This window comes from Thamnophis elegans, chromosome 2, assembly GCF_009769535.1.
Source record: "Thamnophis elegans isolate rThaEle1 chromosome 2, rThaEle1.pri, whole genome shotgun sequence".
Lineage (NCBI taxonomy): Eukaryota > Metazoa > Chordata > Lepidosauria > Squamata > Colubridae > Thamnophis > Thamnophis elegans.
Window position 1 is genome coordinate 90219700 of NC_045542.1, and position 21098 is coordinate 90240797.

General features: G+C 40.1%; 1 protein-coding gene across 3 annotated transcripts in view; it reads right to left on the reverse strand.

Annotated features, from left to right (window-relative positions):
- Positions 1 to 9843, reverse strand: part of RNF130 (ring finger protein 130) — a 46335-nt gene extending 36492 nt beyond the window's left edge. The window contains exon 1 of one of the 3 annotated variants that reach the window (XM_032210852.1): positions 8485 to 9843. In XM_032210852.1, the coding sequence (XP_032066743.1) occupies positions 8485 to 8743 (259 nt within the window). In that variant the 5' untranslated portion in view covers positions 8744 to 9843. The remainder of the gene's footprint in view (positions 1 to 8484) is intronic. The other 2 variants (XM_032210853.1, XM_032210851.1) reach the window with 2 other exon arrangements.
- Positions 9844 to 21098: the final 11255 nt, after the last annotated feature.

The window sequence follows — 21098 nt, forward strand, 5'->3', positions numbered from 1 at the left end:
CATGTGCAGTGCATTGCAATAGTCCAAATGGGAGGTGTCCAGGGTGTGAGTGATAAAAGGAAGAGCTCCCTATCCATGAAAGGGTATAACTGGTGGATAAGTTGAGCAAAAGTCTCTGTAGCCATGATTGCCACCTGCTGTCTGAGCAAGAGCTGTGAGTCTACGGCTTAACTGGGTAAGTCTGTTCCCTGAGCATCTCCATAGGGCTTGCATCATGCTTTGCATACAACTGGATCTGGGTGATTTATCCTCCAGGTGCAAGGAAAAGTCCTTCCTTGAATACAAATGGTTGTGAATACAAATGCATCCAAAGACAGTTGGAAAGACCTTCCAAAACAGCCACAGAACCTTGTGAAATGGGCATGACTCCTTTAATGATTAAATAGGATTGGATTGGATGAAAGTTCATGAGAAACTCATGGCTAAACTGAACAAGTGGGGGGGGGGGATCCCAGAAGGCAATGACTTTCATGTTGCTAAGAAAACTGCAGGGATATGTCTGTGTAATCCACCGGAAAGTAAGTTCGATCTGAAAATACATATACAGTGCACACATCACAATATTTTAACTAGTTCATAAAAATGGGAGAATTATTGCGATTTTCCACAACCTTTCAACTTCAGATGAACTTTTATGTAAAACATTTCATATAATTAAACCTCAGATCTTGAGTTTGATTTGAATACTAATGAATCACTTCATTAGCTCTTAGTGAATACAACACTGCTGTTTTTCATGTTAAGACCAATTTTCCAAGCTTAAGGTTTTCCTAATTAATGGATTCCACTGAATGTATTATTATAAGGATTCTTGTTTGTGTTCTTTATTGTGACACTGCTTTAATATCATATTTATAGTGCAATGTTTCGGCCACTTGCTTACTATTATATTAAATCAGCAACAGAGTTGCTATGATTCCAAGGTCATAAACTACCAGTAATTTATTAAGTTCAAAAAGACAAGATGACACAATTGAGTGTCACAAAACTAATGCAACACCCACCCAGAGCATGATATTATACCGTGGTATACTCTTGGGCTCTAAACTGCTTCATTGTATTCATTTATGCTATTAGAACTTTTGTTATTTGTGGCCTTAACTGATAAGCTATGTTTAGGCTTTATTGCCCACAATAATCCTTTTCCTTTTTCCTCTTACATTTGAAATCCTCAATACTGGAGTGAGCATTCATCTATTCACTGAATAAAAAGAAATCAGAAAGAAAAAGTTAATAGTGAATCATAATATTCCATTATGTGAGGGCTTGGAGGAGAGTTCAGCTCTCTTTTATTGTTAGGTTGGAATTTTTTTTTTTCCTGATTGGGAGTATGCTACTTTTAATTGCATGAAGCCTATTAATGACTTCCACTGCAATGTCACAAACAGAAGGGGCTCCAGAGTAGATATCATGATAACAAATGATCTGTGCCTAATATCTCTTATCTTTTACCAGCAGAACTTTCTCCTAATGTACATTTTATGAATCTTGGGACTACCAGATCAGTTTTCATGCTAGAATAAAAGTCAGGATAATTACCATGTCATCTTCTTTTACTCATCTTTTTATTAGACATGCAAGAAACATTAAGAAAAACAAAGCATAAACTGAGGTATGTTACTTAACTCTTAAATACTTAAAAATTACCCCAACATCAAATTACAGGTATTCTTTTGATTTATAACCACAATTGAGCCCATCATTTTTGTTGCTAAACAAGGCAGTTGTTAAATGAGTTAATCTGTTTTGCCACAGTTGTTAAGTGAATCACTGGAGTTGTTAAGTGAATCTGGTTTCCCACATTGACTTTGCCTGTAAAAAACCAGCTGGGAAAGATACGAATTGTGATTACATGACCATGGGACAGTGCAACTGTCACAAATACCGGCCAATTAGTAAGCACCTAAATTTTGATCATGTGACCATGGGCATGTTGCAACAGTCATTAAGTGTGAAAACCGACCATAAATCCCTTTTTTCAGTGCTGGTGCAACTTCATAGGGTCACTAAACAAATGGTTGTAAATTGAGGACTAACCTGTACAGTCCTAAAAAAATATTTAAGAAATCACTAGGGTATCCAAAGCATATTCCAATAGTTACTGGAAATAAGGTATACTACTATACACCTAAAGTGCCTGATTTATCAATCAACATTTTAAGGGACATAGACAACTATGTCAGCAAGTTTAATTATCAATAGTTTTCCATTACCATCTGTCAACTATGATCAGTTATTCAGAATCCATTTGTAATGTATATTTTTTCCCAAGCTAGAGATTCTGGATATCCAATTTGGAAAGTTTCCATGATATAATGAAAAGCAATTTAAGAGTAATTTCAAACTTCTACAAATCACCTATTTAAAAAGATGTAATCTGATGTCATTTATATCATTTTACAGAAAAGCTCAATATATACATTTTTTTTTGTTTTCCCATCAGATGCGGATTCCATCACCAGGCCCATTCACTTCCTAAGTCCTTTTGCACAGCTATGCCTCTAGGTAAAACCCTTAGCTTTTGGAAAGATAAATCTTCTACTATCTTTCTACATTTAATCCTTAATTTATGACAGCCATTTTAGCAATCATCCAAAGTTATGATGGACTGGGAAAGGGTGCTTTATGGCCCATAAAGTACTTCCGGCTGTCATAAAATGTTGCATTATACCCCTCCCCCCCACTGCAGTTACATGATTGCAATATGGGTGCTTGGCAACCAGTTCTCATTTACAACCAGTTACAAAGTTGCACAATTTTACAATCTCTGCTAGCTTCCTCAGAAAGTCAGTGGGGAAGTCGGAAGGAAAGGTTGTTGCTGCCTATCAAGAGGACTCCCTCTTATCTATGGGGACCAATTGAAAGACCTGCCTGCTGAGTGGAACTGAACAATTTTGGTAGGGTGCAGAAACAGAGCACAGATTTCTTTCTTCAATGACTGTAATCCTAGCAATTCTGGTTGCAATCATTAAGTGGATGGTGTCCCAATTAAGAAGTGTAGGATAAACCCTGGGAGATTCGTTCTGGCGCTGAAAATCCTCCCTACAAATAGAGAGACATTCACATATGGCTTATATTGAACCTCCTGCAACTGCCTTAGGCAGCCCATCTGTTATCGATAAATGAAAATGAGATTAAGACTGTTAACGAATTGTAAAAATAAAGTTTTTAATATATGAATTCAAAATTAGAAAAGTTATGAACAAAATTTTCTCTTTCTGATCTACTTTCCCCTATTTTAATAAGGTACAAATGGAAAGAATTAAGACAGATAGTTTATAGGTTCCAAAAGTAGCCTTCATTCATAAGCAAATCAGAAATGATATTAACCTCAGTTAACTTGTCTTTGTATCCACATGAGTAGTCATCATGGCTATTAGCAGTCCAACTGCCTCTGAAGGCCTGGGAGACCAGTTGGCTTTCTTTTGTAGTCAGTTGACCACTCTTAGAACAGACTGCTGGACTAGATGGGCCAGTGTCCAATTATATGTTCTTAGTGAAAAGTGTAGAATTCAGATTGAAACCTCATTAAGATATATATATAATGTGGAAAGATGTGCCCTATGCAGTGCTATCCATTTCTGTAATGTAGTTGACTATGTTCCTTATTTTGTAATATGTGTACACAACCTTTGGGATACAACTACTGATACACAGACATAGTTATATTATTACTTTGGAGTCATCTGAATGCTAATGTGACTTAATCCCTGTTTTGCAAACTGTGTAATTTATATTATCTGATTTTAAGACTGGATACACAAAGCTGATTACAACAATGTCTGACTTATATTTACTCTTCTTAGAGGCCGAGGATTCAAATTCAACTGAATTATAATTAAAGTACAACTTGAAAAAAGATAATTTGCAGAGTGTCTGTTACAAATAATCTAGATGAATATCACGGATTCTATTTAGGAATATGGCATTGCTATCATTGACATCTATATATCATAACAGTGAAAATATTGAAAACTGCATAAATTGAAACATTGAAGATAAATTGTGAAACGAGGTAAAGAGGAAAATTGTTGAGAAGACCACTGATAAGATATAGAAAGAACAGATCTTTAAAAAAAATACTACCATGCTCTTTGCTTGATCTCAATACACGCAGAATTCTTTCAAGCACAATTTACATAAAGTCTTATGATTACATCTAAGATATAAATTTTCTAAATAGGTTTTGAGGTGTGTGATAAAAAAATCATATTACAACATGGCCTGCTAAATATATATGAACATTACATAAACTAAAATAATCTTGAGCAACAGACTATGATAGGAAAGTGCTTACTGTCCCAATTCCCTCCAAGCTGAGAATTTTTCTAAATATTGTACAATTATCAATGGAATTAGGTTATTACTAATATATTACTACTAAAATATGTATTTTCCCCATCCCTGGGGGTAGTTAGAACAATGGTCTGTTTGGGGCAGAACAGCACACTCCTATTACATTTTCTCCCATGGAAAAATAGCAGCCATAAGAAGATTCTATATAGATCATGCATCATGCTGAGCTATGGTTTGCTTTAACGATTAGCTTACTAAACAGAGTTATTACTAATAGTGAGTCACATGTATATGTTGTCTTTATAATTTTATGACTGATTCTCCATCACTTTATGTTGCTTCTGCTTTAAGATGAGAAATCTGCTGGATCATTTCAGTGATTTATCTAGCATTCTAGATATCAGTGACCAACTAATTTTAATTTAATAAGTTCATATAAAAAGAAAGATGGAAGCCTTTTTCACTTTGCTCCTTAGCAGTTGGTAGTTAAGATATGTCATTGTGATTCAGAAAAAGTAAACTGCCAAGACTCCTGCCACCTTCGTTCTAAACCTCTATGAAATAATCCTGTTCCCTTTTAAATCCTCAATTGACAATGCAATCAAACATTTACCTTTGTAAAGAATTTAAGATTTGTCTGTCCCTACATTTAAATAGATGACATCAATTCTAAGATTGAGGGGGACAAAAGTAATATTTATCATATTTTTCATACCATGTATGACTTAATATGACTCATTAGAGATTTATATAAGGACAATATTGGTAGCTTTATGTTCACTTCCCTACCCATTAATTCAAAGCATGAGATTTATCTTTTTAAAATACCAACTATAGAGAGTTAACATTTTCACTAAATTTCCCATTGTGATTCTATGATCAGTCCTGATCAGGCATTACCAGCACAATTCCCATTAACGTATATGGAACCTCTAGGGTTTCTGTGCCAATGTGCATCATTTGGCATTCGCTTATATTAAATTGCATTTGCCATTTTTAAACCCATTCACTTTAAGCCTTTATGGAATTATCAGAGGCTTGGACAAAGAACAAAAACAAAGTAGAAATAATTGAGGAACTCACAAACGAAACATTAATTTATCACATGAAGCCAACAAGCCATAGTTTCAAATTACAGTTTACTGCCCTAGAATAAATTCTCACTTATTCACAGGCCCCATTAGCACATTATCCGGCCAAAATCCCAAGCTACTTTATGGTATATTATGATATTAAACAACTAAGGATGCTATCCATTCTACAGTAGAAAATATACCAGCAGCAAAACAGTCCATTTGTTCTTCCTCAGTCCACAGCCTTCCCATGCCCTCCCCACACAACTCTTTTCTGAGACTTGAAAGACTTTAGCACACAGAACATAGAACCACAGGGCTGGAAGGGACCTCAGAGGTCTTCTATCCAATCCACTGCTCAAGGCAAGAGACCCTATACCATTCCGGTCAAATGGTTGTCCATTCTATTAATTTTTTAAAACCTTCAGTAATGGAGCACCCACAACTCTTGAGAGACAAGCTATTTCTTTGATTAACTGTTCTCATTGTCAGAAAATTTCTCCTTACTTCAAGGTTGGATCTCTCTTTAACAAATGCCCACCCATTTATTTTTTGTCCTGCTCTCTGGTGCTTTGAAGAATAGGTCAATCCTCACTTTTCTGAGGCAGCCCCTCTAGTACTGGAAGACAGTATCAACCCCTTCCCCCAAACCTTTCTTTGATAGGCTAGACCTTCTCTCAATCGTTAATCACACAATTTAGCCTCCAGACCCTTTATCATCTTTGCTGCTCTTTCCTGGGGTCTGGGACTCTCTCTAGGATCTCAGAGATCTGTACAAGACAGAAGCTGGCTGCTTTCTATAAGGGGATGTTTGCTTATGTGCAATGTCACAAGAGAGTGTAAAGACTTTGCCATCATGACCTACTTCAGAAGAGACTGCACTGAAGCATAATTCCAGTTCTCTTTTCTGTTAAACTGGACTGGAGAAAGACTACTGACTTTGTCACCACTCCATTAATTGAAAATTCTCCCTTCCTCCTCCTTTCCCCCCAGATTTGATGCCTTTGGTAATTATATTGCAAATGGTCTAGATTTACCATATCATAGAAATCTTCTGAAAATCATGGCAAATAAAATGTAAGAATATGCAACAGCATTCCTTTGCACCATGCTTTACCATTTCAAAATATTTTCTAGCCATTTCATAGTTTAGACACATGAAAACTTTACTTTTAATTCTTTGCAATTAACAGAAAAAGCATTATTGTGTACAGCTTTTTTATGAAGCAATAATTGATTTACACGATGTGATATTTTAAGACACTTTTAATACTGAATCCAAAAGTGCCCCAAATGCGTATTTCCAGCCAATTTAAAATGCAAAAAATAATATACCTAATATTGAAAAAAAAACAGAAGACTCAAAAGAATAGGAAATTAAAATGAAGTTCAAGGCAATTAAGATTTTGCTACATATATCAAATGCGTATGCATTTATGTTTGTGTGTAAATAAAATCACCAGGCTAAAAGGTAAGTCAGTTTGGTCTAGTGGTTGTGGCACCTGCCTAGAAAATGTAAGCCCATAGCCAGTGAAAACCAGTGACCTTGGTATTCTCTTTCAGCCAACATATAGTATAACTTCATGGCACTTTCTAATCCTTCAAGGAAAAAAAATTACCAATACATGCAAATACTTACATAGATTCCACAATACATTTTTACATTGGTCTCTCACATTTTCCTTCAACTCATACAGAAAGAATAAACAGCTTTTAAATAAATATGTCAACTTATACTTTTTTCTTGTGTATGAGGATTCTTAAGCATTTTTACAAGCAAGCTAAATAAACTTCCAGGATAATTGAAAGTGCAGTAATTTAATCATTACTATTTCCAGAGGCAGTCAAGAAATATATGGATGTGCTGAATATTATACAAAGTGTGTTAGTGAAAACAGCATAATTATTTTTCCGTATGTGATTTATATTCCACTGTTCTTTTCAAACAAGTTATCCCAATTTCTTACCTTCAAAAATGGCAATATGAGTTTGAAATTCTAAATACAGTGGATATTTTATTTAGATCAACTATAAAAGGTTCTATGCACACCACTCATCCCTACATACTTTTTAATGCTATATTCTCCAAACTCATGCTATATTCTCCAAACTCATGACATTCAGCAGAAACTTTTTTCAACAGCAAATACGATTCTACAGTTTTATTTTTTTTAAAGAAGTTTACCTAAAAATGCTCTTCAATGACCTTGAATACTCACTAAAATTCATTCCATACTTTCTAAGAAAACAAATCAAGATTCTTCTAAGAAGCAGTTTAATAGGAAGCTATTACTTATTCCTCTGGTTGATAACATCAATAAAATACACCATTGTAAGCCTTCATTATTTATTTATTGACTTTTATCCCACACTTTATTACTTTATAAGTAACTCAAGGCAGAAAACATACCTAATACTCCTCCCTCCTCCTATTTTCTCCACAGTAACAATGTGAGGTAGGTTGGACTAAGTGAGTGACTGGTCCAAAATCATCCAACCAGCTTTCATGCTTAAGATGCCACTAGAACTCACTGCCTCCAGATTTCTAGGCCAGCACCTTAACCATTACACCAAACTGGCTCTCAAGAATCATGATTTTCATGATTCATGCTTTTATGATAACAACACAACTATGGTATAGGGTTTCCTGCCTATACCAGGGGGTTGGACTAGAAGACCTCCAAGGTCCATTCCAACTCTTTCTATTCTATTCCTATTCCAGGTCTAGGTCTATTCTATTCTTATGATACACTATCCCATGTATTTATTAAGCACATTTATATGGCCACTGAATTCACACACAGGTGATTCTGCTGGCTTAGAGCATTAAACACCACAACATATAAACTATAAATGTGGTTTTATATGCACATTTCTATTAATTTTATACATCATATACACCTAGAAGTCATACAAATTTACCTTAGTTACCTTCAAAATACTTCAGCTTCATTATAGTAGATTACTTAACTAAGGATATGTAAAAATGCATCCTGAACTCTTGGATTCTGAAATGAAGAGACTCGAGCACATACTTTTAATCAAAATCAACCGCTCCAAACTGCAGCACATAGTAACATAGCACATAGAAGGAAAAGCTACAAAAAAGACTTACCTCCATTGATTGGCAAAGGTGCCAGAAGTAGGCCTTTGACACCTATTTTGGGAGAAGTTTGCCCATAGCGTGCACGTTCAAGCGTTATTGAAGCAGATGTTGAACGATCAGGATTCAACACAGTGACATTTATGAGAGCTGTATAATATATTAGATTGGAATTATCTGCACTAGCTCGGAGTGGGTAACAGTTAAACAGGACCAAAATGGGCACAGAGGATAAGTAGCTCCAGTAAGGCAAAATCCAATTCAGAATCATTTTCAGCTTTTAAAAAATCACTATTTTACTGTTAAAAATTCTTCTAGATGAGATGCTCGCCTTTATTAGGGGCACCTAGTCATATCAATCTGCTCCACAATCAAATGAAGTCAAAAAGTAACCTCGTATATCTCTCCATCAAGTCACCCCACTTCAATACCGTCGAAAACTTAAAATGGTGGAAGAGAGAAAAAAATTGCCACGGTTAAAAAAAAAAGCGAAACAAATCACATCCAATAAACTCGGAGCTGTTGTAATCTAAGCGATACAGTTTAGGTTAGGCTATGGAGCCAGTTTATTCACGGGCAGAGAGGAGAAATATTCGTATCCCCGCCGTTTGGAGCGAAGGCCAAGCAGTCTTTCCCTTTGGATGGCCCAAAGGAGCTCCCCTTCCGGCCTGCCTTAGTGCCTCTCTTGGGGCTTCCCCCAGAATCACAGTCCCTTCAAGCCTGGGGCCAAGAAGCGCAGCCGATGGCAACAGCTCCTCGGACAGAGCTTTGGTTTTTTTCCCCCGGGAAAGGCGAAAGACGAAAACGGGCGTTGGGAGAGGGAAGCAGGAGAAGAACACGGAGGGGAAGGCGAAAGGGCCACTAGGATTTAGCGACGCCGTTCTGCTCCAAGCCCCTGGTCGTCGTGGCGGCCGCCGCCACCTCCTCCAGGCTGCTGGGGGTTGCTGCAATTAGCGCGCGGGAGGCCGTTGAACGTCGCTCTCTCGATCGCCCCGGAGGCTTAGCAGCCGGCGGTCAATCTCAGGCTTCTGCCTGGCTCCCGAGGCGGAGCCCTTCCACGCACGTAGCCTCCACAGAGCTTTCCCAACGGCAGGCGAGCGTCCGCAACGGAGGAAGGAGCGGGAGCTCCATGAAGCCTCAGCCCACCGCTCCGGACCCTGCCCTTTGTTCGTCCCGGGCGCTACAGGCAGGTTATTAGCGCAGGCGGTGCCACCCACCCACCCACCAACCAAAAGAACCGTCGGCCTCTCCTTTCCCTCTCAAACCGACGGCGCTCCTCCGCTCGCCACACACTTTCTTAGGGCCGAACCGTCAGCCGCCGACTGTTCGGTTGGGGGTGTCGCGCCCGGTGCGCAGGCGCACTGCACCAACCCGACTCTTCACCTCCCCCTTCGATGAGGAAGTGGGATTCAAGTCACGCCCCCTTCCTTTCCCCACCACCCCGAAGGGGAGCGAGGCGGGGGAGGGAGAGACCCCGAAAGGGCCAGGGGGAGGAGGAAGAGTTGGGAGATGCTGCGCGCGAGATCCTGTAGAACGCGAAGTAGCGTAGCCTTCCGATGTAAGACAGGTTATTACTTTTAGTGGTCCCCGTGATGTTGGTGATAACTGCAGCGGATGGAGGATGAGTCCAAGTATTTATGGAAGTATAAATTACCCTTCCCTCTTTCTGTCTATCCCTCCCTCCCTCCCTCTGTCTCTGTGTCTGTCTCTGTCTGTCCTCCCCCCCCCTCACCGCAGGTAATTCTCTGGCTGAAGTGCAGGTGGTCCTTGACAATTACACAATTGCGACCAAAATCTATGTTGTTAAGTGAGACATTTGTTAAGTGAGTTTCGCCCCATTTTACCACCTTTCTTGCCTCGGTTTTTAAGTGAATCTCTGCAGTTGATAAGTTGCTAAGTTTCCTTGGAGATTCTCAGCCTTCTGGGTCCCAAAGGTGGTTTTTCAAGAGGCAACTGGACTTTGTTTTTTCTTTGAAGACTTTCACTTCTCATTCAAGAACCTTCTTCAGCTCTAGGAATCTGAGAATCAGAGATGAAGAACCTTCTTGGATGAGAAGCGAAACGTCTTCAAAGAAAAACCAAAAAGTCCAGTTGCCTCTTGAAAAAGCGCATTTGTTCATCAGGAAATCCCCCAAAATGATCTCACGACTCCGTGACACTGCAACCATCATAAATATGACTCAGTTGCCAAGCATCTGAATTTTGATCATATGATTATGGGGATGCTGCAAAAAGTGTAACTCTGAAAAATGGTCATAAGTCATTTTTTTCAGTGCTGTTGTAACTTTGAATTGTCACTAAATGAACTGTTGAAGTTGAGGACTACCTGTAATTCCTTGCCTTAGATGAATCCTTGATCAAACTCGCAGAATGCAGTTTTAAACCAAGCAGACAGCAGCAATAACTTATAAGGATTTTTAGGTATCACAACTTATCCCTTGTGATTAATGACCATTTCAATAAATTATGGTAGAGAAGATTATTCTTTAAGTATGTATTTTTTGATTCTGAATGAGGAGGCGAGGGCTGTCATGGTAGCAAATACTGCTTTAACCCTAGGTGTTAATGCCTTTTTTGGCTCTTACATTTTTAGTTTCCTGAGAAAGGCAGAATAAATGCTGGGAGGAATGGGGGAAGCAGTAAATGTATAATATTTTATACATCATGTAGCTCATTGAGCAAATCATGGCTGTTTCTTACATATATTATATTGTAGTGTTGATATGTATTCATACTGTATGTACGGATAACACGAAGTACTGTGTACCTGTTTTCAGTGTTCTTTGAAGAACATAAATATTTCCTGAGTCCTAGTGGCAAGTCGAAGGCTCCAACATTATAAGCAATGATTAATCTTCAGTAGCTTCCTTAAATCTTCCTTTCAGAGACCTGTTGCAATTGTGATACACTTTATTGCCAGTGTGAGGCAGCTAAATGAAAATCATATTGTATTGATTTAATTTTCCCTTAATGAAAACCACATTTCTCTTCCTTGTGAAGCTTTACAGTGTGACATTTCATAGTAGATATTGACCCTGCACAGCCCACTAAAAATAAGCAGTTTGTGGCTGCGTAAATTCTCAGAAATGATGTTCATGCAGAACACTGTAGAGATATCAGTATAATTCAGGAGCCATTTCTGAGCCAGTAGCCAAACATTCTGCTTTCACAGCATATCCTTCTCCTCACAACCTGGGACATACTGGGTGACAACCCAATAATTCCACTTTCTAAGCATTTTTTGAAACTTGTCATAATTCCTTTCTCTAAAAAAGGGGCAGCAAAATGACATATGTTGCCAAGGAATGTAACTGTTTCACCATAACTAGATTGTAGACAGTTGCTTCATTTTATGGGCACTTTGATGCTTTTTAAGACAAATGTGGAATGCTAGGAATATTCGCTGCCTTGAGTTGACTAAATATATTAAAAAGGCAAGTTAAAAATACAAATAATAATTAATCATGGCTATTCAAGTCTACCTGTATTTCTGGATTCTTTTTCTGTGGGAATCTCAAGTTTGCATTTTTATATGAAAATTAAAACAGACTTGTTAATTTACGAATAAACTTCTCCTCTTACATGAACCTCCCCTGACCAATATTGATTTGCTTGGGAGGGCATCTCCCAGTGAGCCATAGTGCCTGAACTGCACAACATTTTCCACCAGTTTTAAATAAGCCACATAGCCCAATGCACAAATCCAGTAATTTTCACACTCATTTCAGAAGAAGCAAGCTTAAAGACACCTCTTCCTTGCTGCTATACTGGACAGAATATCATTAAGATTGAAATTAAAAAGCAGGGCAGAAGGACATTGAAAGGATGCAGTCTAATTTTTGTTCATAACCAAATGTTTTAATTTTATTTAAGTACATTAGAACTATTTATTACACTATTGTTTTCAGGGTGCATTCTTTTTAGGATGTGTAGGAAACTCTTTTTGTTTCAAAGGCCAGATTGGCTCTGGATTAATGTGTTAGTAGCCACATAACATCACTGGGTGGTGTAGCCTTTGATGTTCTTGTTTAGACAACAACATAGATATTCACATGGTCTCCTAAAAACACCCACTCACCAACTTCTATGGAAGTGATTTTAAAACTTAATTAAAGAAAGAGAATTGGGGTTGTCTTGATTCACTCCACTATATACCAATCATAGTTTTAAGTACCTTCATTGACATCAATATATGGTATTTTGAAGCAAGATGCAAATGCTTTAAGAGATATTGCAGTGTTAAAGAAGAGACAATTAGTTCTTCTAAGAGCTTTTCTCTTCTCCAATCTCTGGGGAATGACTGGGCCAAAGGCCTTGAGAGATGTTCTCCCCCAGCAAAGGAGATGCAGATAGTATGACTGAGCAGATCCAGATTCTTGAATTTTCTCTACTCAGTAGAAGCAATTGCCTTGAAAATGTGTAATCAAGCTTTAAATCCCCTTCACTGTCATCACATGGAGTATATTTTTAAATTTTTTATAGAGTTGGAGAAAAGCTCTTGTCTTTGAAATGTTTATTATTCCCAGACCTGTAAAGGGAAATCCTTGCAATGAATCACGTGGGATGAATGGAGATCTCCATAGTCTTAAATTTCCATGCCGGCCTGAAATAATGATAGATAATCTGTCATCATGAAAAATGGACAATTTAAAGCAATTGAAATATTTATGGATTTATGAAAAATAATTTTCCTTTTAGCATGCCAACATCTTTCACTGCTTTTTCTGGTCCCATTCCTTGACAACTAAATTTGCTCTCAGAAGGAATGGTTATTTAGATTGTGATTGGAACTGAGAGGAATGTGTCACCTTATTTTATTATTAATTTTTGCCATATAAAAAAATTGTAAGATGCCCTAGATGTGAATGGAAATGTATATATATGCATAATTACTATCATAATTATGATATTTCCTTCCCAAAGAATCAAAACTTCAGATTTGTCAGCCAAGCCATCCTTTAGCAAGTTCTGATGAGCAATTACAGAATGTCAAGCTGTATTTGTACAAACTAAAGCAGTTCCTTTTGATAAACTTTGACTATTCAGAGGTAAATGCTGGTATACAAAACTTCAAAAAATCTAAAATTAGGTGGGGGCGCCTTATGTTATTTCTCAATTCAACTTCACAAATAGAAATAAATGTTATCGTTTGTCATGGAACTGCCTCCAGACCCCCTCCAGATGTGAATTCAGAGAAAGAAGGTGAGTTGCAGTCTGTAGAGGAAGCACGGAGCCAAGTATTGGTCAGGAATGGTGACCAAGAAGGCTTTCAGAGAGTGACCAGGAGGCTTTCACTGTGTCTTCAAACATCAACCACAATTAAACACAGAACTCCACATTACAGTGTTGGAGCAGGCGAAGCAACACTATTATCAAAACTTAATACTTGTGAAAGGGTAGGGACCACTATCAACAAGGAGTACCATTTAGGTCACGCTATATCCAGCATTTAAGGAAAGTGACCTGAAGTTGCATTTTGTAGCTTCCAGGTAGTTTTCAAGAGCTAGCCCATCTTCAATACCTTCTTGTAATTCAACTTTGATTATGGCATTAATGATTGTGCAAGGCCTCCTGATCCAGGAATGGTCATAACTGGTGCAGAAGATAAAATTGTGCAGAGTCCCTCTTGAACACAATTGCCATCTATTACAAACTGGGAGTGTGACCTATCCAGAACTAACAGTGATATATTTCTGATCTTAGATAGTCTACAAACCAAAATACACTCAGTCATGCTGAGACTTTAAAACAGTTTATTCCTTCCAGACCCCAACATCTGCCGGCCATGGGACACCACCTTCTCTATCTTCACCATGTACAGATCAAAATGTAGAACTGAGCATTATCAACATATTGATAAATCCTGATCTTTGTCAATAGTTGATGTCCCTTGGTGGTTCCAGAAGCTCTCTTAACATTTTATAATAGAGGACCTTAGGAATCAACCACTCCACTACTCACTAGAACTATTCTGACAGGAATTGGCAGAACCATTCTAAACAGTGTTTCTCACTCTAAAATTCCAGATCTTAGAGAAGGACACCATAACTGATGGTATCAAAGGCAGCTGAGTGGCCAAGGAGGATGAAGAGGATTGCACTCCTTCTATCCTGGTCCAGTCACAAGTCATCAACATGAGGGATCAGTGTGATCTTGATACTGTATTCAGGCCTGAAACTTCTCTCAGAAAAGTGTGGGTAATCTCTTCCATATTCTTTCTCAGCTGTTATGAAAGCTATGAAAGAGAGGTTGGTGACTAGTTGATGGTTTCTATGTGGAGTAATGCCTTCATGAATAAAGGACGCACAACTGCCTCTTTTAGTGATACCATTTGCCACAGCTATAAGCCATGTTTCTATCGCCTCCCTGGAGTTTTCACCAACCAAAAAAATGAAACGTTCTGGAGGTAGGGTCACAACCTAGAATATATGATACTTGGAGCAGTTTTTTTTTTTTAAAGAATAGAGATGTACCGGTTAAGGCTGTGATGATGAACCTATGGCATGCATGCCATATCTGCCGGCACTGAGCCGTCAGCTCCAGCGCACATGTGTTCACCAGCTAGCTGATTTTTGGCCTTCCAGAGGGCCAGGGGGGGCCATTTTTGCCCTCCCCAGGCTTTAGGAAAGCCTCCGGAGCTTGGGGAGGCTGAAAACGGCCTTCCCTGGTCCCCTGGAGGACCTCTGGAAGCTGGAAACGTATTGTTTCCAAACTTCCGGTAGGCCCGTTGGACCCGTTTTTCACTCTTCCCAGGCTCCAAAGACTTTGCTGGAGCCTAGGGAGGGTCCCCCAGTGGAAATACCAAGTTCAGCTTGTGGGCAAGCAGTGCAGCACACATGGAAGGAGAGCATGGGGGAGGGGGTTGTGCACGCATGCACATGTGGGAGGGGTGCTTTGCATTATTGGTGCCGGCACACAATTGCGCGTGCACGCTCACATTTTTGGCACCCAGTAACAAAAAGGTTAGCCATCACTAGGTTAAGGCATTAGGCTGGAACAAGGAGACTGTGAGTTATAGTCCTGCCTGAGATACAAAGCCAGTCTCTTCTTTCAAATTTAGGAAGGAGGAACTGGCAAGCTACTTTTGAAAAATGCTGCCAAGAAAACTTCAGGGGACAGGTGCCAGGAGTCAAAACTGGTTTGACAGAACAATTCTTTTTCTCTGTCACTGCTGCATTGATGCCAACCACCAATCAGCTGATTGGCATACAGGCAGCAGCAACCCAAGTCCGTATCCACTACTAACTGCTTCGTTATTCAGCAGCACTGCCCTTATTGCTTGTACTTGGAGCAGACTGCTCTCCTGCTGCCACTTAGTGCGTCACTGGGTGGAGTTGATGTCTTCAGGGCTAACAGTTTCAAAGCATCCTAGATAATCTCATAGGATGAGTCTTTCTTCACCTCAGTTTGAGCTACACAGTTAGTGTCTAACCTTGAATGGACCTAAGCAATATGCACTGAATGCCCTGCTAAACTCTTTCCGGCCATTCTGGTGCATCCTTTCACCAAAAGTTCAAGGTTACTTGAAAGAGAACTGCCAAATAGCATCTGAAAATGTAAAAAGAGTAGAGAAGTATTGACATTTCACTGCTCTTAGGTCCACAGAACAGCTTGAATCTGAGCTCCTACAGTACTCGTGTTTCTTAAATTTCATTCATCATCTTCTGTCATTGTCACGCTAGGTATTCTTTTCCAGCATCTTCCAGAACGTACCAGCAAACCAAGGAGCTCCTTTGAATCAGTAAACTAGAGGAAGCTACTGAGGTACATTCCTGTCCAAGACTGTTACTACGTCCTCATTCCACCAAGTGTGCAAAGATTTGGCATTATTGCCTACCAAATTCTTGGGAAATTCATCAAGTAACCCAGAGCAACCCCAGAGCACCTGGAAAGGTTCTTTTCAGATCCAGGTCAGCCAGAGAATGATTTAATCCTAACAAAAATGAATGTTAATGTCTCCAAATTCAGGTCGTGCTGCCTCTATTCTGAGGGAAAAAGCAAATCTATGCTTATGAATTATTGGTGCTGGGAGTGATTTGATTTATACAGTTTAGAGGCACTCAACTCCAAAATGACCCTGGCTTACACTTAAAAAAAGGAAAAATTAAAAAAGCAGAGAAATTATAAGGATACAGAAGGCACATACTTTCTAACAACAATAAAAATAATCCTACAGCAGCTCAACCGCTACTCTGCCCCAAGGCTTGGGAGACAGCCAGGTTTTCAGTCATTTTCTGAATGTCATCAGGATAGGAGCTGTCTAAGTATCTCTGGGGAAATGCTGTTCCAGACGCAGGCACCACAACAAAGAAGCACGTTTCCTAAGTCCTGATAAAGATTAAACAATTTCATCAAAGGTACCTGAAGCACACCCACTTCTGCATGTACACACTTTCCTTTTTGGAAAATCTGCAGGCTAACATCCCATCAATTAGAAGGTATATATTTTGTACTGAGAAACATTCAGAAAGTACTTTGCAATAGCAGTGAATATTTGTAGCTCGGGTGTAGTATGAGGGTGAAAGTTTGTTTTCTGAGCTTGTGGGTTGGTTTCCGAACACTTAGTTATCAGGCTATGTAACATCTTCAGCAGAGTTTAGGGGAGTGTCAGTGTCAGGGTTTGTGGGCTATTGTTATTTCTAGGAGTTGGAGATTCTGGCTGTCATTAACAACACCCCTTTTGTGTATGGTAGGGTTAGTTTTTGTGTGATGGTTGGCTGTGTAGTGTGTTGTGGTCAGTGATGTGTGATGAGGTTCATAGCCGGTGAGGCAAGTGGGCAGGACCTCTATATTCTCCTCTCCCCACCCCCCCAATCTAGGCAGGGTCGAAAAGTTCCCTGGGCAGTCCTAAAGCCAGGCCAGATTGCTCAAGAGCCAGGAGCCCTTCTCCAAAGTTCAATTACACGCGTTTCCAAGAGCGCCGTACTGTGCCGCACGGCCACCCTAGTTTCCAAGAGGACCGCTGGGGCAGGAGGTCAAATGTCACGTCCTCCGGCATTCGTTCCAAGCTGCTCCGGAAAAAAAAACCCGCCCACTTCTTGCCTTTGAAGGAGAGGAGGAGGGGGGCACCCGCTTGTGGGGGGTAGGACAAGCTACGGGGTTCATCTTCCCGCCGCATAAGGATCGGAGAGCTCGCCTTGGAGCCCGCCTCTCCGAGCGCGCACTCGCTCACTATAGCTGGGTGAGGGGGCGGTGGTGGCAGCGGGATTTAAGCCAAGCGTCTGAACACCTCCCCTGCAAGAAATGAATCATCTCCCCAAGCCAGCCTCCGGAGCAGCCTCGCACACCAGAAGCACCGAGGAGGGGTAGCAGTGGCTGGTGTTGGCAGAGCACCCTGCCTCTGCCCGCCCTCGCACGCCAGGATTTTTCTTGTGGCATTCCACCTCCCCCCCACCGCCAGCTGGAATAGTTCGCACGCACACGCCATGCACCTGAGGAGAGGGGGGAAAGCCAAGCAGAGCCCCCCTTCCCACGCAAAGCAAGCCCGCACTATGGTGGACAGGTGTGCCGGCACTTTAAAGTGCATGCCACCGCACCCCGCCATAAAGCAGGACACGTCCCGCTTTATGGCCAGGGTGGTGGCATGCACTTTAAAGTGCATGCCGCTGCCCCGGCCATACAGCGGGACCCGCTGTATGGCTGGAAGCCGACGTGTCCAGCTCTATGGCGAGGTGCGGCAGCATGGCTTTAAAAAATAAAAATAAAAGTGCCAGCCCATGTGCCAGCAGAGGCGGGTAAAACACACACACACACAGACACAAATTACGTATAATAATACAAATTACAATTACTTACAAATAATTTTGAATTCCTCCCCCCTCCCTCCGACCCAGGACCCACATACCTTTTCCAGCTGTATCACAGAGGATTTCAACTCTCCTCTTGTCTGCCATGATGAAAATGTGAAAATGTAAAAAGAAAAAGGCAAGAGCTGCTCTAGCCAGGCTAGGATAGTTGCTGCTAGAGTCACTATGTGGATGACTTTGCTTAACTGTTTAAAAAAAGCTTCTAAAAAAAGTGCCCACTGCAGGAGGAGGTGAGAGAACCATGTGCCTCCTTGCATAAGGAATTTTTTGCCTTTTAACCCTTGCTTAACTCTGCTCAAGTGATTATAAAGATAGAGTAAAGGAGGCACATGGTTCTCTCGCCTCCTCCTGCAGTTAAGCACTAAGCAGAGTCATCCACTGTGACTCTGGCAGCAACTACTTCAGCCTTTTTCCTTTTAAATTTCTTTTTCTTTTTCATGATGACAGTGGTGAGGCCCTGCCTCCCCTGACTGCACATCACTGGTTGTGGTTTAAGTGCTGTGTGTTGGAATTTGACATTTTTTGGATAGCCGTTACAGAGAAAGATGAAAGAGCAGCCGTTTCTCTTCTGCTTTTCTTAGTGTTATGGTGTTGCAGTGTGACACTCCACAAGCAATTCCATCAACAGACACAGTGACCTACAACCAGCCTACAAACCCTTCAGAATCCAAATGAACTGTACAGCCAACCAGAGAGAGCACTGACTCTCAACCAACCCACGCAACCACTCCCACCAGCAGTTCACCTCCCAATGACCCTGACTTAATGTAATCTCCTTATCACAAGACTCATCAGAAGGCTCACTGATTACTCACAACTGACTCATCACAACACTTGACACACCCACACCTGAAGCCCTTGTAAACAGAAGAACACTGACACCCCATAAACTTCACTGAAGTTGTTACCTAGCCTGGTAATGAAACGTTCAGGAACCATCCCACAAGCTTGGAGAACGAACGTTCACCCTCAATATTCTTACTCCTCATTTACTCTTTATTGGGAAAATGTGACAATCCTAGGCCAGGCCAAATCAAAAAAATGCCAGGGAATTTCTAGAAGCTTGGCACTCTGACAAATCAGCCATCAATAGACATATAGACATTAACAACATCTCAAAACCATGCAAAAGAGACAGTCAACCAGCCTAAAAGAGAAAAAGACTCCAGCATCTCTTCACCAGTAATCAGCATTCATATCAGCATTGGTTTGACTCCAAGGTGAACAATTAAGTATGCAATACCCCAAGCAAGAAACTGCCAAAAATCATTAGTAAATAGCCCAACCAAAGAATCCCTAGGACAACCCCCATCCACACAGGCAGGCAAGACACCAGAATATAAACTCTTTACTACCATTGATGGTGTTACCTAGTTTGGGTAATGAAACATCTGTAAAAAAACCAAGCTCCGAGAGCACCAAGGACCCCTCATTTCAATCCTGAGCTACAAATATTCTCCTTTATTGGTACTCTTTATTCCAAATAAGGAAGATAAATGCCATTCTTGGATCTGATTTCTTCTGGGAATCCTTGTTGAAACTGCTGCTTCTCTCCTGTTTATCCCGATTTTATATGGAATATATTTAAAATGTGCTATCCAAGAATTTGCCTCTAAGATCTTTTTTGTGAGTCGCAAAAGGTCACATTCTCTGTGCCTCATCTTTAGCATTATTTTCATTCACGAAACATGAATAGATCAAAATTGCTGATATTGCAGTGTTGGGATATTTGGTAGATACAAAAATGGCTTGTTTTCACGGTGATTTGCTCAATACAACTGCGGCTGGTCATAAGCTATGGCTTATCCCATTTAGGCTTAGTTGATTGAACAAACTAAGCCACTAAGTTGGGCTGCACTTTCCTAAATGCAGAAATATTTTTAAAAATAAGTTTCAGTCCTTGCCTTATTATGAATTATGCATAGCTCATTTTAACCAGGTGGCTCATCATTGGTGTACAATCTCATTCATAGGGAAGCCACACTGATTCAGTGAATCTTACTTACAAATATGTAGGTAGATTTATTTTTGTAATCTGAAGCAATCTCGTGGTACATGCAAGCTCACTTATGAAGTCCCTTAATGACATGGGCCGACCAGCCTCAGGCTTCATATTTGAAACAGCTAACTGGCTATAAATACGCTTCAAAAACAGAATGCATCCAGGTTTTAAGGCTCCAGAAATTTTCCTTCTTTACCTCTGCCTGAGCTGCGTTTCTCGATTTGGAATTGGAGCATAATTTGGGAATACTGCTGGACTAATTGTCCCTGCTGAAAGACAAGGTGGCCCCATAAAATACCTAGGGAAGTCTATACACAGCTTCATCTTATGTACAGAGAGTCCTCAGTTCATTTAGGGACCATTCAAAGTTACAACGGCACTGAAAAATGACTGTTTTTCAAAATTTGCAGCTTCCCTATGACCATGGATCAAAATTCAGATGCTTGGCCACTGATTCATATTTATGACCGTTGCTGTGTCCCAGGATCACGTGATAACCTTTTTTGACCTTTTCAGAAGGAAAGTCAATGGGAAGACCAGATTCGCTTAATAACCGTGTTACTAATTTATCCACTGCTGTGATTCACTTAAGAACAGTGGCAAGGGAGGTTGTAAAATGGCGCAAAACTCACTTAACAAATTTCTCACTTAACAACAGAAATTTTGGGCTCAATTGTGGTCGTAAGTCAAGGACTAAACTTTAAACTTTAATAGAATTTGTATGCCGCCCACTCCCTAGGGACTCTGGGCGGCTCACAACAAGTAAAAAGCAATTAAAACATTTAAAAATACAGAATTAAAAACAATACAACATTCAT